This window comes from Abramis brama (assembly GCF_963993115.1).
Source record: "Abramis brama genome assembly, chromosome: 13".
NCBI classification, from domain to species: Eukaryota; Metazoa; Chordata; class Actinopteri; order Cypriniformes; family Leuciscidae; genus Abramis; species Abramis brama.
Window position 1 is genome coordinate 14168165 of NC_139975.1, and position 24921 is coordinate 14193085.

General features: G+C 39.1%; 1 protein-coding gene across 4 annotated transcripts in view; it reads left to right on the plus strand.

Annotated features, from left to right (window-relative positions):
* Positions 1-6682: 6682 nt before the first annotated feature.
* The window catches only part of pcdh19 (protocadherin 19), a 57514-nt gene continuing 39275 nt past the window's right edge, over positions 6683-24921 (plus strand). Inside the window, exons 1-2 of one of the 4 annotated variants that reach the window (XM_084132531.1) lie at positions 6683-9905; positions 13174-13519. In XM_084132531.1, the coding sequence (XP_083988657.1) occupies positions 7759-9905; positions 13174-13519 (2493 nt within the window). In that variant the 5' untranslated portion in view covers positions 6683-7758. The remainder of the gene's footprint in view (positions 9906-13173; positions 13520-24921) is intronic. The other 3 variants (XM_084132533.1, XM_084132532.1, XM_084132534.1) reach the window with 3 other exon arrangements.

Sequence of the window (24921 nt, forward strand, 5' to 3'; positions counted from 1 at the left end):
CACTTGAGCTGACTGCTAAACAAAGGCCACTGATTTCTGCATATAGGGGTAATCATGACTGGAATTCCAGTCTCTCATGATGTATTGAACACATGATTATGCACATTGTCTGGGTAGTGTGAGGTGAGGAAATGAATGCTAAACATTAGCGCTCAAATGGAAACTGTAGAAACTGGGCACTGGTGTCTATTCTGGGCTGTGTTTCCCAAAAGCATCGTATGCCTAAGTTTTGCCAAGTCAATTGCCACCAATGGTCTCTACGGTCAACTTAGGCTTAGCTTACTATGCTTTTGGGAAACGCAGCCCTGGAGAAGAACTTACGTTTAACATCAAAATGTGATTTTCACGGCTTTTATGCTGTGTACCATTCAAAGTCGGATGGCAGATATACCTGATATTTCAGTGAAGAAGACTGCACTTAAATTATTTTATGGACCCTTAAAGGGATAGGTCACCCAAAAATAACAATTATGTAATTTACTGACCCTTGTAATTCCAAACCAAAACCTTTTAAATTCTCATTTTCAGAACTATCCCTTTAAGATAAATCAAGTCTGCATTGTTATTAAATTATTTCAGCTCTCAAAACTCACTATCAAGAGGTATGTATTAAAAGCCATTACGGCAATTAGAGAAAAATGAGCCTTAAAGGGATTACATTTTCCATAAAGATGGTGGAACTACATGTATTAATTGCTATCTAAATGCTGAAATATTCAAACTAATCTTGCATAAATAGAGCACAGTGCTCTTAAACATGTCATAGTGAAGGTAAATGGGATGTTGGGTTACTAATTATTAGTCTCACTTGCAGCCGTCATAAGTTCCACAATGAAGTGTGAATACAGCTCAATCTTGTTTGGGCCTAGAGTGGAGTGAAATCTAATTGGTTGCAGCTGTGCCGAGTGCCAGTTACAGTGATGAATCCTACGACGTGACTGGCACCACTGTGTACATTTCATCCCTTGAGTATTCCCTCTCCAGCTCTTGCTGATAGCAAGTCTTTGACATTACAAGGCCAAGCTGGCAATATTATTTCAATAATTTAAACGGACTAATTGCTCATCATTTAGAGTTAATCTAATAGCATAGTACATGTTGTCCATCTAAATACATGCAAACACATTTATGACTTTTCATTTTAAATAGTCATTCGTTTTTGCACATGATTGCAATTTAACTCACTATAAAAATGAAATATCTTCAAAGTAAAACATCTGTAAAAACATGACACAATATGCTCTGTTGAAAAATGATGACTTGAAGCAAATGGTTTTCTGGTATTGTGCCAGTCTTTACTCAGGCTGTGTAAACAGTTGCCAACAACAGTTAACAGCAGTTTCATTTCACACTACAAACATTTTTTTTTCTTCCTAATGAAATCTTAAATACAGCCATCGCTAAAACCTCTCAGAGCCTTATAATAGCTTTTAGAGGTTCCAGTGGAAACAGTTGTTGTGTTTAAAGTAACATGTTAATATCACATATCAATTGTTAAATAGTTCTCCATCAGCCAGGCTATGGAAAAAGGAGACATGACAACGCTAAGCGGGAGAATTATTCCTGTATACTTTCTACTGTCAATAAAACATTTAAGGATGTGCTTCAAGGTCCTCATCAGCAATGCAGGGTAGCTCGGCTCAATAGACCAAATATTTTATCATGACCTCTGCTTAGCAGTTTCTGCCAGACACAGCAAAGGGCAGAAGATGGTAATAGCGCTCAGTAATAGCTGAAAACGACACTCAGTCTCCTAACAAATATATGCATATGAAACTAAAATATTTAGATACAAACACAAACAATGTGCTAAAACTGAATCGTCTGTAACTCAAATAAAAAGACTGCCCTTTGTAACTCCATTTTACCAAGTGACAAACAACAAGCATTTTAATATATTGAGAGCTCCATCACTGATGCAAAGGTGCCCCCCTCCAGCTTAGCAGGGGTGCTCAGATGGAGAAAGGATGTTTTAAAACAATGCATCAAGGCACCGATAGGAGGACAAGGCTTCACTGAGGATGGGCCTGTCAGTCATCTTGCTGTCTGCTTCCAGCCACGATCATAGGAGGAAATCAAATGCCTGAAATACCCTAAGATGAAGACCATAATGGAGTAGTCCTCTTTGTAGCTACATCCAGCCAAAGAAAGAGCCTCCATCTCACCATAAATCATGCTCTTTCCCCTCCCATCTCTCTCGCTCTCTCTCTTTTCCAAAGGACACTTGTAGATTTGAGTCTCAGTGAACGCCCATGCTATTCAGTAGAAGATTGGCTGCTGCACACTAAGGGTAATAAGGCAGCAACATATCAGCCGAGCTCAGATATTCTTTTCAAAGTGAGCAGAAGGGACTGGCTACAGAAGTGTGCCATGCTTTAGCAGCAAAATATAGCATCAAATCAGTTATTCTCTATGTACTGTGGAAAGTGTTGGCTCAAGTCTGGGAACAAAAAAAGTGTCTTAAAAAAGTTCAAAACCACTGCATGATTGAGTGGCTCCCGCTACAGAAAGTAGCTTGGACTTCAGGCTGTGTGCCCCTTTGAGCTACTTTACTTAGCAATTCACACAGAGGGTTACTGCAAAAAAAAAAAAAGAGAGAGAAAAAAAAAAGGAGCAGTTAGAGGGGCCGAAAACACTGCAGCAACAGCACTAAGAAAGTTGTATCTCCCTTCAAGCATACGCAGACACAAGTGGTTCTCTTGCTAATGGTTTATTTGAAGACTTTTCTCCAAATCCACTGTGAAAACTAAATACAGTATAACAACATAATACAGATATCACATTAGCTTGACACAAAGCGAAAACATGCGCAAAAGCTTGCGCAACAGATGTACTGGCATTTTACTGACACAAAATACAGAAAAAAATAAAATAATAATAACTCATTGGCTGCATGCTGCGAGAAAGAGAATTAGTCTTTGAATCTTCCTTATGAGCGTTCAAGTCCTTTTTTGACGAGAATAAGCGTTTATCAAGGCATTATGCCCGTGCTTGCCGCTTGCTTGCAGTAACTAAAGGCCCTGATATACTCAGGTGAAGTTATTTTCTCGTTATTCGTTTAGGGGTAAAACGAAGGTCGAAATACTGGTATCGAACATATGACACCGCCCACGCCGCTGAGAGCAATGGTTAGATGAATATCTATGTGCCATACGCTTTCATCTCAATAATAAAATAAACGCAACAAAATTGAGAAAACAGCAAGCATTTTAATAAAGCATTAGAAAAGCGATCATAGCAACGTGGCTTGCACGCGCCACTCTAGTAAAGTCACATTTATTTATATTTCACTTTATACAACAGATAGCTTAAAATCAAGCAAATTTACCGCATTAAACATGAAAAACAGTGTCAGTGTCTCGTTTCGTCATAAGTACCTTCATTTTCAACAATAAAGCAGCTCTCCAGTGTGTTCATGTTTTACTCACGTGCGTCGACTCCATAGTGAACAGGCCAAAAGAACCAGTAAAGATTTTCACGTGAAAGAAGGCGGAGCCTACGTGCACACAGCACAGCACACCTACCTGTTATGTAGAGTTTTCCCTAAAGTTCGCTTTAGCAAAGCTGTTTTGAAGAGTTCGAACTACCAAAACGAACTCCGAACAAACTTCGTTTCGGCCTGATTTTCCCCCCGAAATGACGTCATATCAGTAGCCTACGTTCTTCGATTAATTTGCGCATAAACTTGAACCAAGCCTTCAAAATAAAAGTAGGCTACTGCAATTTATAATTAATAAAATAATGCATAAATAACAAACACAACTTAAATTCTCCATCATGAAAGTGATTTTAGAAAACGTAAACAAATTATACATAAATTATATAAAAATATTATAGCATCATTTACAAAAGTATTTTTCATACGAAAATATATTTGGACAGCCTTGGTAGATAGAAAGACAGATCCCCATTCTTCTTGCTCTTTTTCTACCCTAACCCTTACTGAAAAGGATTTGTTTTTCTATGCAGTGTTATTATTTATTTGAGAGCCATCACTGCTTTTTTGATGCAGGATCCATTTTATGCTCTCTCCCCCCACTGGGCTAAAATCACTCTATCTTTGATGGTCATTTCTTTTCCATTACAATGAATGGAACACAGCAAGATTAAAACCCCATACCTATGCATTACTTATTGCAGAATCAAAATCTCCTCATGCTGTTGTATTATCAAAGACAATTCTAAGAATGTTGCACAACAATAATCAACAAATATCTTTATTTGAGCATAACAATTTGTATAGCGTAATGCATTCTGTGTGTGTTGACATTGACAAAGCAGCTAAATCTATTAACCTTGATGTCAAAGTGAAGGTGCATGTCAAAACACGTGAGCTTGTATTGTGTGAGGAAAGTGAGATAAACAACTTGTCAAGGCAGGAGTCCATTGCACACATACACCATTTCCTTCATAGTTTTATTGATGGAACATAGCACTGCTAAATTTTAAAAGGCTCGAGGAAAAATAACAGTCACCCTCATAATTCAATCTTTCTACACCAAGATGATAAAACTAGTTGTGAAATACACCTTCAGTATCTTGTTTTTGCTTTGGAAGCAAGGCAGGTTTCAACAGTCAGCAGAGCAACAGGTTGACAGCTGTCCCTAAAGGATTTCAAGCTGGAAACAAACTGGAATATTTAAAGATGATGACACCTGTGCTTGCTCATTAATATGACTGTTTGAGAACGATGTTTCTGGTCAGAATATACAGAATAACAGATTAATTGCATCAAGTGGCAGCAAGAATGTTTCCTTCACTTACTAACTAACTCGTTCTTTATTTCAGACCCTGAAATATCACATATCACAAAGTAAAAGAAAAGGAAAGAAAAGAATAACATACAAACATAGACCTACATACAACAAACATTATTTAAGGACATACAAACTTGAATTCCAGTGCTCCAGAACCAGGAGGAATACCTTGTATCACTTAATGTTGGATCATTTAAGACCATTATGACCATTATAGGAATACGAACATTTGGCTTGCACTTAACCTTGGGAGTTTAAGCAAAATTCTTAATGCATCATTAAATGCCATCTGAAGTGTTTTCATTTTAGCATTATACATCTACATCATAGATGTATGCGTAACTAACCAACTAGATACATAGATAAATAAATAAGATAAAATGCATTGTTAATGTGTAATCTTATAAGTTTAAATACTTATATAATAGGCCTATATACTAAATCGGGGTTTTGCATCAATATAAATTTGTACATTTGTATTTGTAGTTTTCCAACATGTATATCTGAGCATAACAAACAAACAAAAATAGTTTCTTCAAATATGAGGAGAAAGTGGTGTCTGCCGCTAGGTGTCAGCCTTGTGACTTTAAACACGATTTACCCTCAACATGCTGTCATGTGTGCACATGACTCCTGACTCTTCTTGTGCGTGTAGCCTACATGAGCCAGATTGTGAGGAATAAAAAAAAAAAAAAAAGCCCCAGTATAACCTATGTACTATTGACAAGGAATAAGTAATGACAAAAATACGCGGATTTATAATAATGCAATAAATAACTAATAATAATTCATATTATTTGTCCCTTAGTCTCGCATTTCATATCATGTTACGCCCGAGCGCGCCTCTATTTCTTTCTGTCTGTGTGTGTCACAAAGAAAGAGAGAGAGAGAGAGAGAGAGAGAGTGTGTGTCATTGATATGTTGTGGCCGTCATCAGTGATGGGAATGAAAGGCAGCTCCCTGAAAGATTCGTAATTAGCGCAAACGCTATAATTCCAAGCCCTATATTAGGGCTGATATTGTGCAGTGATCCCTTTCATATGCATGTATGCCATTAATATTTCTTAACACACAGCTACCCCAAGCGCAACACGTGCATCTCATCTTTACTGAATCTCGTAGACAAGTGAGTAAAAAACGTAGGCAATTTGCCGAACGTATAGGCTCGTGTCAGGCGTAGGCTTATCAGATCTGTCTGATCTAAAATTAGGCAGGCTGTTCATATTTCTACTAATGAAGCTGATAGGCTAGCATGGGTCCTTTCTTCCAGCAGATGAAATAGATGCAGACCTGCTTTAGGTCAAGAAAATACCACTATAAAATTGACTAATTTTGAATATATTGATTAGGTAGCCTATCAAGAGTCGTCCAGTTAGCCTACTTTCGCTTGAGAATATTAATCGTAAACTTTTGATTTGGATAGACATAAATCGTATCGTTATTATAGGTCTAATAGCATACATTACCTTATCTAAATTTGGGTAAACTGTATAGCCTACAAAACTTAGTTTAATAAAACGGAATTCGCGGAAATTTTTTTTTGGGAGGAATAGCAACACGAAAAATCGGACGAATCATTAGACAAAATTAATATATATACATATATATATAAAAATATACTATTTCTTATTTCTTTATAAGACGTTATCTACCTCAACGAATTGCACCTTGAAAATTGCTTACGGGAATTCCTTATAAAAAGGTGCCCCTCCGGAAAATCAAGAATTGTAATTCAAACACTGTATGTCCAGACATAACTGGCACGCGTGACATAGCCTACTGTGTGTTGCATGAACTAGAGCTAGTTGGCCGAGTTCATATCTGTAGTTTTGCCCCACCCACCAGCAAATCCAGCTCTCCAGTGTAACCTCTGATTGGCTGTGGGGATTGCGGGTCCTGAGACTGAGCGCGAGACACTGAGCTGTGCATTCGACAGTATGCGCTGAAGATGAGCGCCGTGCGTTTACCTCAGTGATACACATTTAAGAACAATTTCAAGAACTATTTCGTTTCATCCAGAGGCTGGATATTTCTGACCGGGCGCTTTTATCACGGCGAGACGAGCCCAGCTGCACTTACAAATGCTTGCTTTTTTTTTTCACTGATCTTTCCTCAGTGTTTTATTCGGATTTAGTTTCATTCTTTCTGGACTAAGGCCAGCTGAAATACCTTCATACAAGAAATTTACGCTTATCGAGAGAAATCTTCACTGGACAAGACACCCACCTCTTGCTCGAATGGGAATATCACTGAATTGTGAACTGGACTGATATTTTATTAATATTGGTTTTCCATCATTGTTCCAGTTTCAGAGATTGTACTGATTTTTTTCCTTCTGAAATTGGAATCATTGTGGTTTCAGTTGGATATGTGCATGGACATAAATGCGGATCAAGGAGGAGACATCCCAACTTAACATCTTTAAATGGATTGAGGCACGAGCGATGTTTTAACTCAATGTCAAGTGTTCATCGCGAATCATGATACCGAGAGCAAACATTTTTGAATTGGATCCTTCTTTTCATTCATTCACAAGTTGAGGACCTTCCAGCGGACATTTAGCCTACATTTGTATTGAATATTTCTTTCACTGGCTCAAAATGGTCGGTTTACATCTCGGTTATCCTGAACTACACAAATGTTCATGATGAAGCCATGTTTTTCGTTCACAATGTTTTCACATTCATTATGAAGAATTATTCACCAGTTTTCTTCATATGTTTTTCAAAAATAATGCAAGAGATGGGTGGCCTGATAAGATTTCGATAAAGTAAATGGAAGTTATTAACTGCGTAATCAGTACAAATCAGATGAATTTCATCGCAGATATAAACATTTTCGTTCATTCTAAAGGATATCTACCAGACTGTGATTTTGTTCGTTTGACTTATTGGAGCTTTTTTATTTATTCTTACCTCGTACCGAATGTTCATAGGTTTAAATGTTAATAAAAGTTCATGCAAATGAGCGTGTGAAGACATACATCAACAGGTAGGCTATAATGCATTCCAAGGACATGGATATCGTACAAATGTTTTTGTGCTTTCTCTTGTGCTGGGCTGGAGTCAATGCCGTTTTCAATTTGAAATACACCGTGGAAGAAGAGCTGCGTCCAGGCACAAAGATAGCCAATGTGACGGCGGACGCAAAAGTTGCGGGTTTTGCACTGGGAAACCGACAGCCTTATTTACGGGTTATCTCCAATTCCGAGCCGCGATGGGTTAATCTGAGCCCCGCCGGACTGCTCATCACAAAGCAAAAAATTGATCGGGATGCTGTTTGCCGACAGACACCGAAGTGTTTTATTTCGTTGGAGGTGATGTCGAACTCGATGGAGATCTGCGTGATTAAAATTGAGATTATCGACGTAAACGACAACGCGCCCCGCTTCCCCACCAACCACATTGACATAGAAATCTCGGAAAATGCCGCTCCCGGTACCCGATTTCCCCTAGAGGGGGCAAGCGATCCGGACTCGGGGAGCAACGGCATTCAGACATACACAATTACCCCTAATGATATTTTCGGTCTCGAGATTAAGACGAGGGGAGACGGGTCCAAAATCGCAGAACTTGTGGTGGAAAAGACTTTAGACAGAGAGACGCAGTCGCGTTACACATTTGAACTCACGGCGGAGGATGGTGGAGACCCCCCAAAGTCTGGGACTGTGCAACTTAACATCAAAGTCATAGACTCCAACGATAACAACCCAGTTTTCGATGAGCCAGTATACACTGTAAACGTGCTGGAGAATTCCCCCATAAGTACGTTAGTCATAGACTTGAACGCTACGGACCCGGACGAAGGAACCAATGGCGAGGTGGTCTACTCATTCATAAACTTTGTCTCCAACCTGACCAAACAAATGTTTAAAATCGACCCTAAAACAGGCGTGATCACCGTGAATGGCGTTTTGGACCACGAGGAATTGCACGTCCACGAAATTGATGTCCAAGCCAAAGATCTGGGTCCAAATTCAATCCCTGCCCACTGCAAAGTGATTGTTAATGTAATCGACATAAACGACAACGCGCCAGAAATCAAACTGTTGTCAGAAAACAGTGAGATTGTAGAGGTGAGCGAAAACGCTCCTCTAGGATATGTAATAGCTCTGGTGAGAGTCTCAGACAACGATTCGGGACCGAATGGAAAAGTGCAGTGCAGACTGCAGGGCAATGTGCCTTTTAGACTAAACGAGTTCGAGAGCTTCTCCACCTTACTTGTTGATGGCCGCCTGGATAGGGAGCAGAGAGACATGTACAATTTGACCATTCTAGCCGAGGACAGCGGATATCCCCCGTTAAGAAGCTCGAAATCTTTTGCAGTAAAAGTCACGGATGAAAATGACAACCCCCCGTACTTCACTAAGCCACATTATCAAGCCATGGTCCTCGAAAATAACGTCCCAGGTGCGTTTCTGCTGGCGGTGTCCGCCAGGGACCCTGACCTGGGCATGAACGGCACTGTGTCATATGAAATCATCAAATCGGAGGTGCGGGGCATGTCTGTGGAATCTTACGTTACTGTGAACTCAAACGGCGAAATATACGGCGTTAGGGCTTTTAATCACGAAGATACGCGGACTTTTGAGTTTAAAGTCTCTGCGAAGGATGGGGGAGATCCACCTTTGACCAGCAACGCCACCGTGCGCATTGTTGTACTGGATGTAAATGACAACACACCAGTGATGACCACCCCGCCCCTGGTCAATGGCACCGCGGAGGTGTCAATTCCGAAAAATGCTGGAGTTGGTTATTTGGTTACGCAAATAAAAGCTGATGATTACGATGAGGGGGAAAACGGAAGGTTAACGTATTCAATTTCAGAAGGAGACATGGCATACTTTGAAATAGACCAGATAAACGGAGAGGTGCGAACCACAAAGACGTTTGGGGAGAACGCGAAACCATCCTATCAAATAACGGTGGTGGCGCACGACCACGGCCAAACTTCGCTATCCGCCTCTGCCTATATTGTCATTTATCTCTCCCCTGATCTCAATGCACAGGAGCAAATCGGACCCGTCAACCTGTCTCTCATTTTCATCATTGCCCTGGGTTCTATCGCAGTCATCCTGTTTGTCACAATGATCTTTGTGGCAGTCAAGTGCAAAAGGGATAACAAGGAAATCCGAACATACAACTGCAGGTACCCAAACAATCTTTGATACATTATTTTAAGTTAAAAACAACCTAGTTCAGTGTGTGAATTATTAACTGGTCTAAAACAGAGTTAATAAAAGGCCTAACCCCAAAAGCCAAACACAAGCTCACCGACGGAAACTGTTCACCTGAGGTGGTAACCATAGCAACAGTACGTTGCTCGAGGTCTTTCGTTAGGACGGAATGGAATATCGACAGTCGACACAACTTAAGTAGTAGGCCTACTGTTTGTATGACCACATTAAACATTTATCATTATTTACATAAGTAAATAACAAAAAAGTTTGTATATTTCAAACATCTTTGGGTGGCTGTGCTGCTTGGGGCGCCAAAGAACAATTTTGGGTTGCGCGAGACTGACTTAATTGGCTTTGAAAATTACTGGCAGAAATTCCGCCAGCGTTGTTTTAAAATGAAAAACTAAGAATTAAATGTGTACATGTAAAATATGGAAAGGCCAACAAATAATTTTAGTTCAGGCCTTACTTGTCAGACCCCACCAACCATCCCATAATTCGCACTCTGGTCTAGTTTACTATCCTGTATTTGTACTACAAATGAATCAGCATACAATGATTAATGAATGAGACAGCATATAATGATTAAGACATAGGAGAGCATGTTTGATGTGTATATTGGCTGTGCACGCGCTGTGTCGTCAACTGTGCATGCGCTTCAGGCCTTGCTCTGCTGCTGACATTACTGATGACATAAATAAGCGTGACATGATATAATTTTAGTAATCATTACCGTTTATCAATTATATTTACATCATCATAAATATTACTTCTTACAAAGCTGCATCATTTTCTTTTAATTCCACAGTTATAAAGCCGTATGTGAGGAGAACCTTACATTAGCTTAAAATACATTTATTAAAAATATGTAGCAAACAAATAGCAGATACAATAGCAATACCAAAATAAATATTTACGTAATTTTTTTCCCACAATTTTCTTCTAACAACCTCTTTGTTTCCAACCATTCCAACTTATCACTTAATGATATAAATACTTATACTTAATGTAAGTGGCAATTAAACCTAAGTTTAGTGGGTTATCTCTGAAATAAGTAAACAATAGAACAGTACAAGCTAAATGATAGGGTGCTCTAAAATAAGCAAAAACAACTTTATATGTGTACCCTTACTTGGTGACTGATGTATTCTAAGTAAGGAAGGTTAAGCAAGCACAGGCCTTGATCATACACACCATCTGCACTGAGACTGGTGCCTGAATACATTATTGGTGTAATTTTATGACCTCTCAGTCTTCTCTCAAATTTGCTCTAATCAAAATATTGGCTAGAAAACACATTTAGAGATTTTGTTTATGGGTTGAATGACAACATATTATGGTTGTGATCGTAGAGGGGGACTATATCAAAAAACAATAGCAAAGACATAGTAACCAAATGTTGCTGTGGCAACAATCACACTTTCATAATAACAATTATGCTCATAAAAGGTAAATCATGCAAATGTATAGACCTGTAATAGTCTTTGACACATAGTGTGTAGGGGAGAATATTATTGTGTTAATCTACTATAATATGAATACTTATCAATCTGTAACATTGGCCACTGTGTTGATTTCCCTCTGCTACATTACCACTCAACATTTCCATATAAATTGCTTTTGCAAATTTAACCTGAAACCATTAGCATATTTTTACCTCAAATTGTTGTTGATGTTTCTGTCTTGTAATGCAGCAGCATACAGTAAATGATCCATCTTAACAGAGATGAATGCAATCAAACATTTTGAAGAAGGCTAGATCGTGATTTCGATGTTTAGTCACGCAAAGTATCTACCATGCCGTGATCGCAAGATGGTTAGAGATGGCCTGTGTTTAGATTGCTGCTGTTAACATTTATTTTCCTCTCCTGATAGAAACCTGATGGAGGCTTTCAGCTCTCCCAACAGGGGGTTAGTGAGAGTGCTTTATACGGTTTTCTTCTGCAGTGCTCACAGACTCTCCTTTCTGGCTCATCTGAGAATCTTTGGATTGTGTTCACTGCGACGAGAGCCAAAACACGTATGACCAAACAGACAATTGAGACGACTTCATTAACACAGTTAAATAAAATACACTGATGCTGTTGCAGTTTACAGAACAAAAACGAATAGCTTTTATTAAAACAACACAGACAACACCACCACCTAATAATATTCATAATAATAATTCACATCATCATCATATTAAATATGAAGAGCCTCCAGAAAGTAACCACTCTAAATCTCTTCTTACATATTTGCAATTTAATCTCTTTAACAAAAGAAACAAATTCACTATTCCATCGACAACATAATAGTATTTTTTTTCGACCAGTTATTAAGCATGCTTTGGGCCGCCTAATTATTATTATTTTTTAAAAGGTGTGTGCTTTAACTCGCACAGAGGAAAAAATGCTTTTAGATGCCTCTTAAAAAGATAAGGTCCTGCACCGTTATCATTTTTCCGAGACAGAAAAAAGTAAAGAGCAGGGAGGCACAGGCTGAATCCAAATGAAAAGCACAGAAAGAGGAGCTTTGTGTTTTGCAGGCAGAGCCAGCACACCATTAAGCTAAAGCTGTAAGTTCCGATGAATGTGTGCCCTTCTAAGGACACAGAAAGAAATAAGTGTAAGATTGTTTCAGGATATAAGATGTAATGATCCTCATGGGAAAAAGAGAGAGGGGTCAGGGGGGAATAGCTCAGGCATAACTACACTAACTTTCTTTATGAGCTCATAAGTTTATGTTTAGATTGCAACTTAAGCATCCTTCGGGGTAAGATCTCAAAGTTTCTCATTTACTGTGATTAGAATCAAAACCCTCAAATCTAGTTAACAGTAGCCACAGAGTGTAGCTCAGAGAATTGAAATTCACAACCCACCTGCCAGCGGGCTGGTTTGTTACACGAGCAAAAAAAAAAGAAAAAAAGAAGCAGACAAATGCGGGCTTTGCTTTGAATATTATTGCTTACACTTGCTATGCCGCTTAGTATCATTTGTCGCTGTGTGTGCTTCTGTGGTTTAGCATGTTTGCATTGTGTATGTGTGTTTGTGACAAGTCGAATCGCCGAGCATGGAAATGCAAACAAATGAGGGATGTCGGCTCCATTGGCGGCCGGAGGTCGCTCGAATGTGGCCGATCTCTCTTGCGCCGCCAATGAATATGGGTCTGGCACCTCAGCCCGAGCCAGGCGAGGACCTGGTTCTGGCTGTGTGTGCAGTGAGAAAGGCAGAGCACTGCTTTATTGAGTCTGTTCAGTTTCTTGTACCTGCGCAGGGTGGCGGAGTACTCCTACGGCAACCAGAAGAAGACCAGCAAGAAGAAGAAGCTGAGCAAGAACGACATCCGGCTGGTGCCGCGGGACGTGGAGGAGACGGACAAGATGAATGTGGTGAGTTGTTCGTCTCTCACCTCTTCGCTCAACTACTTCGACTACCACCAGCAGACTCTGCCGCTGGGCTGCAGGCGCTCCGAGAGCACCTTCCTCAACGTGGAGAACCAGAACTCCAGGAATGCTGCACCCAACCATGGCTTCCACCATACCTTCACAGGGCAGGGCCCTCAGCAGCCTGACCTCATCATCAACGGCATGCCGCTGCCTGAGGTGAGATTTGCTCCAGTCTGCTCCATCCTTCAGCCTGCCACGGCTACCAGCGGCAAGGGAGGGGTCAAGGGAGGTTAGAGGGAGATCCGTCGCAGGGCTGCTAATCCAACCTAGTCAAAAAGGCAAAATTAGCTTACTGATAGCTAGTGGTTTCTTTTACTCGGTTCCTTTGTTCTTGTTTGTTTTTCACTGCAGTACTGGAAAATTGAAATATGGTTTCTTTTAAAGGGATAGTTCACCCAAAAATGAAAATTCCTTCATTAATTACACACCCTAATGTAATTCAAACCCGTAAGACTTTCGTTCATCATCCGAACACAAATGAGGATCTTTTGATGAAATCTGAGAGCTTTCTGTCCCTAAATAGACAGCTACGCAACTGACACGGACACTTCAAAAAGTTCATAAATAGGTCATAAAACTAAACCATATGAATTCAGAGGTTTAGTCAAAAATTTTCTGAAGAGACGCTTGACATGTGCAAGAACCAATGAGCTTCTACAAGAGGTTTGTTCTCGCGCGTTCAAGGAGCTTAGGTTAAGCTTCTGTTTATGTTCGCTGATCAATGCTTATATGTGAATAAAAACCTAAATTCAATCTGTTCATCATATGAAGCCATCGAGTCTCTGCAGAAAATTTGGACTAAACTGCTCAATTTATGTACTTTCTGAAGCATCAAAGTGTCAGTTGCGTAGGTGTCTATGGAGGGACAGAAAGCTCTCATATTTCATCAAAAAGATCTTCATTTGTGTTCCGAAGATGAACGAAAGTCTTAAGGGTTTGGAACGACATGAGGGTGAGTAATTAATGACAGAATTTCATTTTTTGTGAACTATCCCTTTAACTAAGCCTGCATACCTATACTAATCCATGCTTGCATTATTTGTCGTGTTGGAAACCTAAGTATAGGTAAAATAAAAAAGTGAGGCAGCCAACATTGGACAGTTGCCAAAGTGGATTATTTGGCCACCTCTGTTTCTGCTCTCTCTTTTTCGTGCTGAACAAAAGAGCTGTAGCCTGAACATCTGCCAAATGCACTGACCTGGCTAATCGGCAGCACTGCATGTAATTTCAGGTGCAACCATTAAGAACAATCATTGCCAAAACAACGATTCACACCCAAGTTCTCTTTCTTCATGGGTGGCATGCAGTGGTTTATGGTGGACATCTGAAATGAAAAGGCAAAATTAAATCTGTTTGCAGCAGAGTTACACAGTGATAAGCAGGATTTATCACGATGACAGGGGTAATCAACAGTGACGTAATCAACCAAGCAGGTTGCTTTAGGACCTCAATGGCAATGAAAAGAGAAATTAGACACTATATAAACTTTTTATGATGAATCTTGGTTCTTATGATGGTACGTAGGTTCCGCAGTGATCAACAACTGTTTGCATGTTTGTGACAACTGTGCTTAAGTCCCTGATTTGTCCCGAGTAATGAAGCTGCCCACTGAAAAATTAAAAAACCCTCCAGCTACTGCATGTTTTTTGACTTTCCAGAATCATTTAAGCTGTTCCCAACAGTGACTGAGGATAACTAAAGGCGGGCATACACTGTGCGATTTTCGCCTGCGTGAAAACAGAAGTTTAACCATTTCATCTTTAAAGCAGCAAGAAAGAAAACGAAAAGAGGGAGATCTTTAAGTTCTGTAGATATCAAACTAATTACAAATTACTGTTGCTTACCTCCAGTTTGTGTTGCAAAATGGATGAACCATATTACCCACGTCTTGCGATGTAGCTTCCGTGCCTCTTTTATTAATTTGTTAAATGCTCATGTTAAACAAGCTGTTTTTGAAATAAAGCTGTTTTTATTTTCATTGATGACTGATTATTGCAGTGTTCGGACATAGACTGTTAATAATTTTAATTATAGGCCTATAATTCATTGTAATCGACCTAAATGTTTTTAGACAATTTTCAATGAGGAGGAGTAAGCTTCTGTCGAATCTTTGCAGCATGTCGGTTATGCGGGGATGCACTATAAAATTATTGCATGGCAAATGAATTATAATAGCCTATAAATTTAATAATAAAAGTATGCCTTCCCTAATAATAATACAATAATACTAATAATAATTTAATACATTGGAAATGCTAAATACTCTTGATATTGATAGCTGATGCTTGTTTTGACAATATCTCTGGATACACGATATCATGGTCTATTGGCGCAACCCGGCAAAAGGGTTTATCACACATATTTCACATGTATAGTGTGAGCAGTCAAGTCGCAGCTCGATGATCGGACCGTATACTATTACTAAAGGCGCAAACATTCATTAATGCTCAATAAGGGAAAATGATGCATTAAGAAAAAATTAGATGTACACTGTTGAAAAGGATGATCGGTTTCACTATCACTTTGACTTTTGGGAAATATCGAAGGGCAGTACTAAAAAAAAAAGACCTTATAGCTTATTTGTATACATTTCACAAGGGACATGCAAACGTATGCACTCAATTGTATATTGTAGTTTCAATTATAGTGGAATGGCTGTTTGAGTTGTCAGGCAGTACACAAAAAGACTTAGCACACATGAGAAGTTTCACTGCTGGCAAAATGAGAGAGGTTAAATTTGCACCTATTCATTGATTAGCTGATTCAGCCCTCTTGGTCGTTTGTAAAGCCTGTGGAAATCAATAGAACGCAGTTATAGCGCTACATGTACTATATTGAAGCTGTCACCAGAAGATCAAGTAAAACATTGAGGATATTTAAAATCCAACTTTTGAATGAAGGAATATACAGACAGAGCCCTACTTACCATCATCCAGTATGTCAGACTACACAGAGGTTAACGCAAGACTTAAAGCTGCACGCTGGCTGGACAAAGGAATTACAGAGTGTAACAGCAAATGTAGTAGCTAGGTAGGCATGGTAGCGTAATCCTTTAATAAAACTACCTAAGCAGCAGGATTAATGAACATCTATTTTTCTCAACTGATGAAAAGACAAAGAATTAAGGAAGGGGGGTGGTGTGGGCTGAATAAGCCTGTAGATTGAGTGTGATAGTACAATAAACTCTAAAAGCAAAGCTTTGTTGTTTCACTGCAGCATTAGAAGAGAGAGAGAGAGAGAGAGAGGCAGCATGTATCAGGGCCTATAGCACATTTTCCAATTTTCATATGGGCCAGTGATTGGCCTGATAAAGCTGTGGGCTTATTTGTATGCTGGTTTCATCATGCGTGGCGCTCCACCTGACATTAACAAACATCTCTTTGACCACATTTCTGCATATTTCTCCACCAGTCCCCGAAGATGGGCTGACTACAGTCGCCCATATCCTTTTCCCCTTCTGTGTGACATTTGCAAAATACAGTGACTCCCCATTCAACATGCTGTATATGAAAAATGTTCTCATTGTAATTACGCATCCATTTATGTGGGGCACAATCAAACATTGCAGCTGTGAAATGACCGATAATAGCTCTGTCACGCATTATGAGCCTGGGCTTGGAAGCTTTTGACTCTACAAGTCAGGGTTTCCCAGAGGTCTGTTGAGGACACACTGGTTGGTACACAGTTGTGATTAACCATGCATCTCCTTGCCATGAAGTATCAAGGCCTGAGGGACGTTTTCCAGCGTTTCGTGATTTAAGCATGATTTTGAGACGTGGTTTGTTTATTTACTTTACAGTTCCAGTTAGTGCTTATACTCTGAAAATGGATGTTTGGAAGAGTGCTATGCCAATTTTCTTTTTTCTGCAAGTGAAGAAATATTGCATAGTTTTAATTAAAATTACACACTGACGGCTTATTGGCAATGAAGCTAATCTGATAATCTAGATCAGGGGTTTTCAAACTTTTTGTGTGTGTGGACCACTATTTGTAATCAAGAATTTTCACGGACCACCTCATAATACACATAATAAAATATGTCTACACACAGTCCTACCTGAATTAATCCGCACCTCTAAATAGGCTTACTAGTACTAAAACTATAACTGGTCATCACATCAGTAGGCCTACAGGCTTGTTAAAAGAAAGTTTACTGCACACAACGGCTGCCACATATTTAATTTATTTATTTACTCAAGCGCCCAAGGGCATAATCAGGTTCATTTGAACAACAGGCTTATTTCCATAGCAATGGAGTATGAAATCTATACAGTAATAAGAACACTTGGATATAGTCAACATTTCAAAACCTTTGGTGATTTTAGGGGATTATTAATCTTCAGAGTTTTACAAGTCCTCAAAAAGTAGGCTTGAGTTTGTCCACTTAACAGCACATCCGCAAAACAACTGGAAATTAAAATAATAACAGGCCTTATTAATTCCATTTATAAACATTTCGTTTCATATAAACTGCCTATAAAGGCTATGCGTGTGATGTGATAATGAGAACATATTTGCCTCTGCCCTTTTCTCTTCAGAGAACCTGTTGCTATCCACCGATCCATGTTGTGGTTCTAACAGCACTGAACTTGAACGTCACGGCCGAGCGCCACTAGCCTATTTTAGTAATCACACAATAACTTGACAATTTAATTTAAATTTTATAAAAAATATAGGCCTTCATATTCTTTTCACTTTTTTTTTTTTTTTTATGGGAATTTCCTGGTAAAATGAAGGTAAAAAAAATATTATTTTATATTTTATTTTGCCTTTCCACGGACCACCTGCAGTACCCTCGCGGACCACAGTTTGGGAATGGCCCATCTAGATAGTATATGCACACTGATGCTACTGATAGCGTGCTTTTGCAGAGCACATAGTGTGTTTTTTTTGTGAACATGCAGAGCACAACACAACAGCAGTGGTAGATATACTTGTGGTATAAGACCACCATTGAATGAGGGCACATAACAGGGCGTAAAACTTGCCAAGATTTATATTTATTCATTTAGCAGACGTGATTATCCAAAGTGACTTACAAATGAGTCTCCTAAGGAGGCAGTAACACGAGGGTAGAACAGGGTAGAAGATAGAAGATATATAACGATAACAGCAATTTGTATCTCAAGGCTACAGGAAAGCTCTGTGTTTACGATACTGACTCTCTGGAGATGATTCTGTGGTCCCAGTCTCTGAGGAGTCACATTGTTTGTACAAAGCCACATGGTTAACCTGTCTGTGGTTGTCTCCAAAATAAGGTTCAAGCCGCAGCAGAGATGTGGCTCTCTAGCCGATTATACAAGATCAGTAGCGAATCTTGCAGCATAAGCACACATGACAATCTGCTCAAACTAAAACGAGGCTTCTTTCCATCTATGACACTGATAAAAAGCTAAAAATCATCAAGTATTGATCTGCCTTGCGTTGGTGCTTGGAGAAAGCATCCTGCTAATTTATGTACTGTAGTTCCCTTAAAAAAGATTAATGTTTTAAGGAGAGTGTGAAAACCCACTGTCTCTGGTTTTGGAGCAATAATTGAAGTACTGTTCGTCCAGATGCTAGCATTCTGTTAATGAAAAAAAAAAATAGCTCATAAATCCCACTGCTAGCATATGGTACTTATTTATTTTAATATTTGAGATCAGCCTGTCAATAAGGATCTGTACATTTGATTAGATTATTCACATATAGTACTATAGTGATGCAGACATATCATTTTGAGAGTTGTCTTTTCATTATAATGTACATTTGATGAGATTATTGACATAGTACTATAGTGATACAGACATATCATTTTGAGAGTTGTCTTTTCATTATAATGAAGCAAAGCTACAAATGCATTCACTTTGTGTTGATGTTATGTTAGCCCTATTCTCCTGGGTGCCAAACTAATCAGTTGCATATCCAGCATGCACTTACAGCTTCACAATAATGTTTCTCTGCACAAGACTCATTGTCATGTCATTTTGAGTATACAAAGCAATGTCATGCCATGTAAAAAATAATACACATTCTTTTCATCTGCTGCCAGTCATTTCAGCCACTTAGGACTAGCCTATGTCTCATGCTCAGACTCTATCTACTAAAAGAGTGGTTGTTTAATACATTAGCCCCTATTAATGAAGTGAAACCTTTGTTGGAGAACTTTTGGTTTGACAAACCCTCAGAATTATTCCAGAGCTACATTATCTGTTGTTTGCATACTATTAGTTGCAATTAGGCTACCATATATATATATATATATATTTTTTTCTTTTTTTTTTCTCACGTTTGTCTGTTTAAAATAAATGTATTCTCCATCATTCAGTTGTTTTTCAACACAAAATTGCTTTTGAAAAATCATTTGTTTCACCTTTTAGGTCAGGGTTTTGAAAATGTTTTGACTTAACTGAACCGCTGGGGTTTTGTGTTTCTCTGACTTTCGTCAGACTAAGCCAATTAATCATTCTAAATCCCATACACGATAAGGTAAAGGCCACAGCATGCTGCCTCCCTGAAGGGCTTTCAGAAAGGCTTCACTGAACTGGGCTGCTCTGATGAAGAACTTGGATTTTGCCACTTTCAATTAGGTGGGGAATTAGTAAACAGAAAGAAAGAAAGACATGTCGAAAAACAACACAGACTGCCTAAACTTGACATATTTTTATCAACTTGAGCTCTCCTGTTCTTTATTTTATGTTATGTGCCAAAGAGAAAAATAGACAGTACGAGAGACAGAGCAGGAAGAAAAAGGATAAGGAAGTGAGAGATATGCCTTATCTCAAGTACCTTGCGATGCGTTCTGATTGGATTCTGGCAGATGAAGATGGGAGTTTTCAAAGGTTATATTTGTAAGCCACAGACTCGGCTGGCATTCTGCCTTCAAGAGTCGCCTACTAACAGGAACATTTCTAGATCTAATAAAAGGGCCACAGTTCCATTATAGCATGGATGTTCAACCATTCGCTGAACTCTGCGAGACATTATTAGAGAAATATAGTCAAGCAAACTCATTCTCTTTAAATTGTCTTACTGTAGCCTGCAGATGAGGCACTCATAGCCTCATCTGGAATAAGAAAAACCCCTAATGCTATCTTTGTGACTCCAGTCATGAGCTGACATAAGCACTATAATCTGATGTCCGCTCTCAAACATTTATGACAAAAAGCTGACAATGTAATGTCTTTAGTCAGTCAGTACAAAAAAGGAGAGAGTGAGAGAATGGAGAGAAGAAAAGCACCCTAATATGAAAGCATTTGCAAAGTGACACATGCTAAAAACAGAAATGGAAGACAAATAGCTTTGTTTTCCCCCATTAAGTGCTACCAACTTCTTGTATTATGGTGCAGTACTAAACAAATTTTTAGGCATCTCTATGAAATATTTTACTGTACCTGAAAAGATAAAGTTATTCCTTGAAGTTTAGATCAGTTATCATGAAACAACCTGTAGATCAGAGGATTCATCCGTTAAAAAATATTACATCCAAAATATAGTAGTAATTTTAATATAAATATACCCCTATGACACATGCTTATGAAAAAAGAAAATTTACTAGAACTAGAATTGACTGTTACGTAAGCTACAGAGCTTTACTTGGATTGAACATTTGGAATGGTCATGAAAGCATTTTTTATAGTTTTTCTCAATGTTTCTTAATTTCCATTTAGTCTTTTTGCATTATACATACTGTGTATGTACATACTGTACTGTGTATGTTCATATACAGTATATTAAAATCAGCAGCCATTCATGTTTAATTTTTTTTTTAAATTCTCTTTGCATGTTTACTTTCATAAAAAAAAAACCAACAAATTTTTTCACACTTTTGCAAAGTAACACTTAATGTGTGATATCGCTTAGATCAGGGCGACAAGATGGAACCTGTGAAAAAGGACTTCTGATGGAAAAGTAGCTGGCCAGATACAGATACAGTTGAGACCCACAAGAGAGGAAAATAACTATAGAAATGATTTCTCTCTCTCTTAGCCTCATCTCTCATTAACACAGATTTAGCTGCCAGCGCTGAAAATGCCTGTGGTTAAATTAATAGGATGGGAAAGGTCGGCCTACATTTTCTAACACAAGGCATTGCCACAGGGAATGACGAACAGACAGCTTTTTACATGGTTTATCAGAATATTAGTTGATTCGTTAAATTATATAGAGAGGATAATGGACAAGGTACACCATTGTTCGCTTATTTTAACTAGCAGATTATGTGCAATATTCACAGTTACATGTGTAGTGCCCTGACCTGAACAACAACAAAAAAAGAACCCAGAAGAAAATTCAGGAAAATTCTAGCGCTTGCAATTCAAACTGGTGGGTTGTATGTATATGTGCAAACTATCAGATTTGTGAGAGCAGATGTCCTTCCAAATATTTTTACACCTACTTGCCAATTAAACTACCAGGGGATCTGCACATGGATAGACCTTTTAGGGAAATTAAATATCTATTTAAATCTCTGTTTTTTCACAATCAGTCATTTGCATTACAGTATAAACTATGTTGTCTGAATCATTTGAAAGTGGGATGCTATAAATATGCCCAAGTACAGAGGTGGAAAGTGCTTTTATAAAACATTATTTTGTTAAGCTCGTTATAAGCTTGTTATTCATTTGCAGTTTACAATCAATTTATGGCCAGTACTCTGGATGTTAACAGGATGTTTCCTAACCCCATAGTAAAGGATCCAAAAGAATTTGGAGATATAGGAAGTTCATGTGGCATTATAACAAAAAAGAAAAGAACAGTCATTATAAATACTGTTTTTAAAGATAAAATCTCATACAAGCACACCTTTTGAAGTGGCCAAACTGATTTTTTTTTTACTTTAAATTGTTCTCTCCGTGCTAGGGATTACATACATTATCATAAATTGGATATATGAAAGATAGATAGAAAGTTAGTTCACCATAACAGTGCCTAGCACTTTTATCTCCAGTGTTGTACGTTATAACCTGTAGCCTTATGCAGTTTGTTAGAATGTGTGATATTGCATTTTTGGTTGTTTTTTGTGCATTTATTTTCACAGATTAATATCTGAACATGTAATTTGTTTATGTATTGATCTGTGCTTGCCTCACTTTTCTGCGTCTAATACAATCTTCTGATGTATCGAGTCAATTACATATCAAGAACTCACCCTTATTACTCGCCTCTATATTTATGAAAGGAAAAAAAAGTCTTTCTTGAGAGAATGTGTACAAAATATTGCACCATATATCTGCTGAGATTAATTTCTGCATTCACTAGGTTTACAAGAGTAAGAATAACCAGCCCCTTTGTGGGTCTATTGGCAACCGGGGTTATTTGTCTAGTAGGCAGGGTGTGCTGAGTGTGTGTTGAGGTGGTTTAATGAACAGCAAGATTGTTGGCAGGAAGACCGCTGTATAGCTGTAGCGCTGAGAAAACAGCAGGCCAACATAATTGTGCATTGTTCAGCCATAGAACAGGAGGCAGAGCATGTAATGAGCTGTAGCACCCGCTCACGTCTTTCCTAATGGGCTATGACCAGGTTCATCCTTCCAGGGGACTTAGCCACTCCAATCATTGCTATTGCCCATTCCCCCTTGACTTTCTTTCGAAGAACCTAATAACCCCCTCTTCTTCCCTACCGCTTCTGGCTGTTCTTTGTTTTGTCTTTTATTATATACTTTTATATTTCATCCAAAGAGGAAAATTCTGTCATAATTTACTCACCCTCATGTTGTTTCAAACCTGTATGAATTCTTCTGAAGAAAGGGAAGCCATGAGGGTGAGTAAATATAAGCCTTGACATGGGCCACCAAGAATCTTGTTTAGAAGTTTAAGAAGTTTAGTGAGAAATATGTTGATGTTATCTGCAAGATGCTGTGAGAATTTTCTACTGGCTTGTTTTTTCGTGGGGTTGGACAGGTTTGATCCTGTTTTGCATTTTGATTGCTCAAGCCTCCTGCATAAATGGGATTCCAGTAGCCCTACTTCACCGACACGATTTGTTGTGTTTTTTTTATTTTATTTTTTTTTATTTTACCTGAAAGCCTGAGACATGCAGAGTCAAATGCATTTGAAAGCCCAACAGACCAAAATAAACATCAGCGAGTGAAAAGCTCATGAAATTGAATGTCTATGATGCAACAGAAAATGCAAAAACGATTATAAGCTGCCTTTTCTTTCGGAGACCACTCCGCAAGACACAATGGAGGTTTGCTTTGACTCTCTCGTCACGTCCAGCGTTTGATGTCCTGCAGCCAGGGAGCCAAAGTTAATGAATGAGATCGGTGTGTTCTGATTTGCTGCTCTGTTTCTGGGCACTGCGCTCTCAGCCTGGGCTGCAGCCTCTCTAACCACATTCTGACAAGACAGCTGCTTTGAAAGAGAGAACGATGAAGAACGTGAGTGAACGAGAGACTGGAACCGCACAGGGTTGATGAGTCTTGCTTCTCAGCTGTAATGATAAGGGTTTAATTTGTCCTTAGGGGTGCAGGTCACTCTAAAGACGTCCCAAAATTCTGAGACGTCGTTAGCCTAAAGCGAACCGACAGAGCCCGTTATAGCGACAAAAGCCCAAGAAGACGCCCCCGAACATGCAAGTTGATCTGTCATAAATATAGCTGGAGGGGGTGGTGTGTGGGGCGGAGGGGTGTTATTCTCTGTTGGTCTCTTGTTTATTATGTCTTGGGTGTTTCATATAACAAATGGAGAGAGACAGTTTTCTCTCAGGGGTTCTTAGCTTCTCCCCACAGAGCGTGATTAATTGTTATTGTGGTCTATTTTTATGTCGTGTCCTGAAATACGAAGGTACAGGAGAGGTAGCTTGACAATGTAGCTCTGGGCTCTCGCTGACAGTGTTTGCTTTATGGTATTTTCATATTTTATGGCCTTGGCTGATTTAGTTACTTCAAAACATTGCCCGCCATTAGATAGAACACAGGTGCTAGCGAGCCCTCCCTGCCAGCTATAGCCCTGCGGTCCTGGGCAATGCTTTATAGACGTGCTAATGCACCGCAGACAAGCATGTCTGACAGATTAGGGGACGTCGGAGAGACTCTCAGGACTCTCTTTCATCTGTTCGTGTCTTAATAATGATTACTCCACAGGCTTAAGACCAGATTTGTTGTGCCTGAGACAACTCACCCTGGTTAAGAGGAATGCTTCAGGTTTAGCCACTAGAAGGACCAGGCTGCCAGGATGGAGAATTTGAGTGGGCAGACATCCGCTCAGAGATAGTGGAGAGATGCTACCTGGGTGCTGCTTACTGGACTGGATAGGGAAAGAAAGAGAGACAGGGAGTGATTCTAATTATAATGCTCCAGCCACAGTGCTGTGGTGGGTTGTAGCTTGCATGAGCAACCACAAAAAGCTGACTTTTGGTTTAATTTGGAAGACTAGCAATAATCCAGACTAAATCTCTTAAAGCTGCAGCTTTCCCTCTGACGGATTAAGGGGCAGTCTTAAAAGGATAAGAGCTGCTTATCAGAGCTTCCCTCAACACTTCCCAGTGACTTCCAAAAAAGTGTATATATGACACTAGTTACAGTCAGATAATGTGGCCATATATTAGCGATTATGTATCACCTATAGAATACACC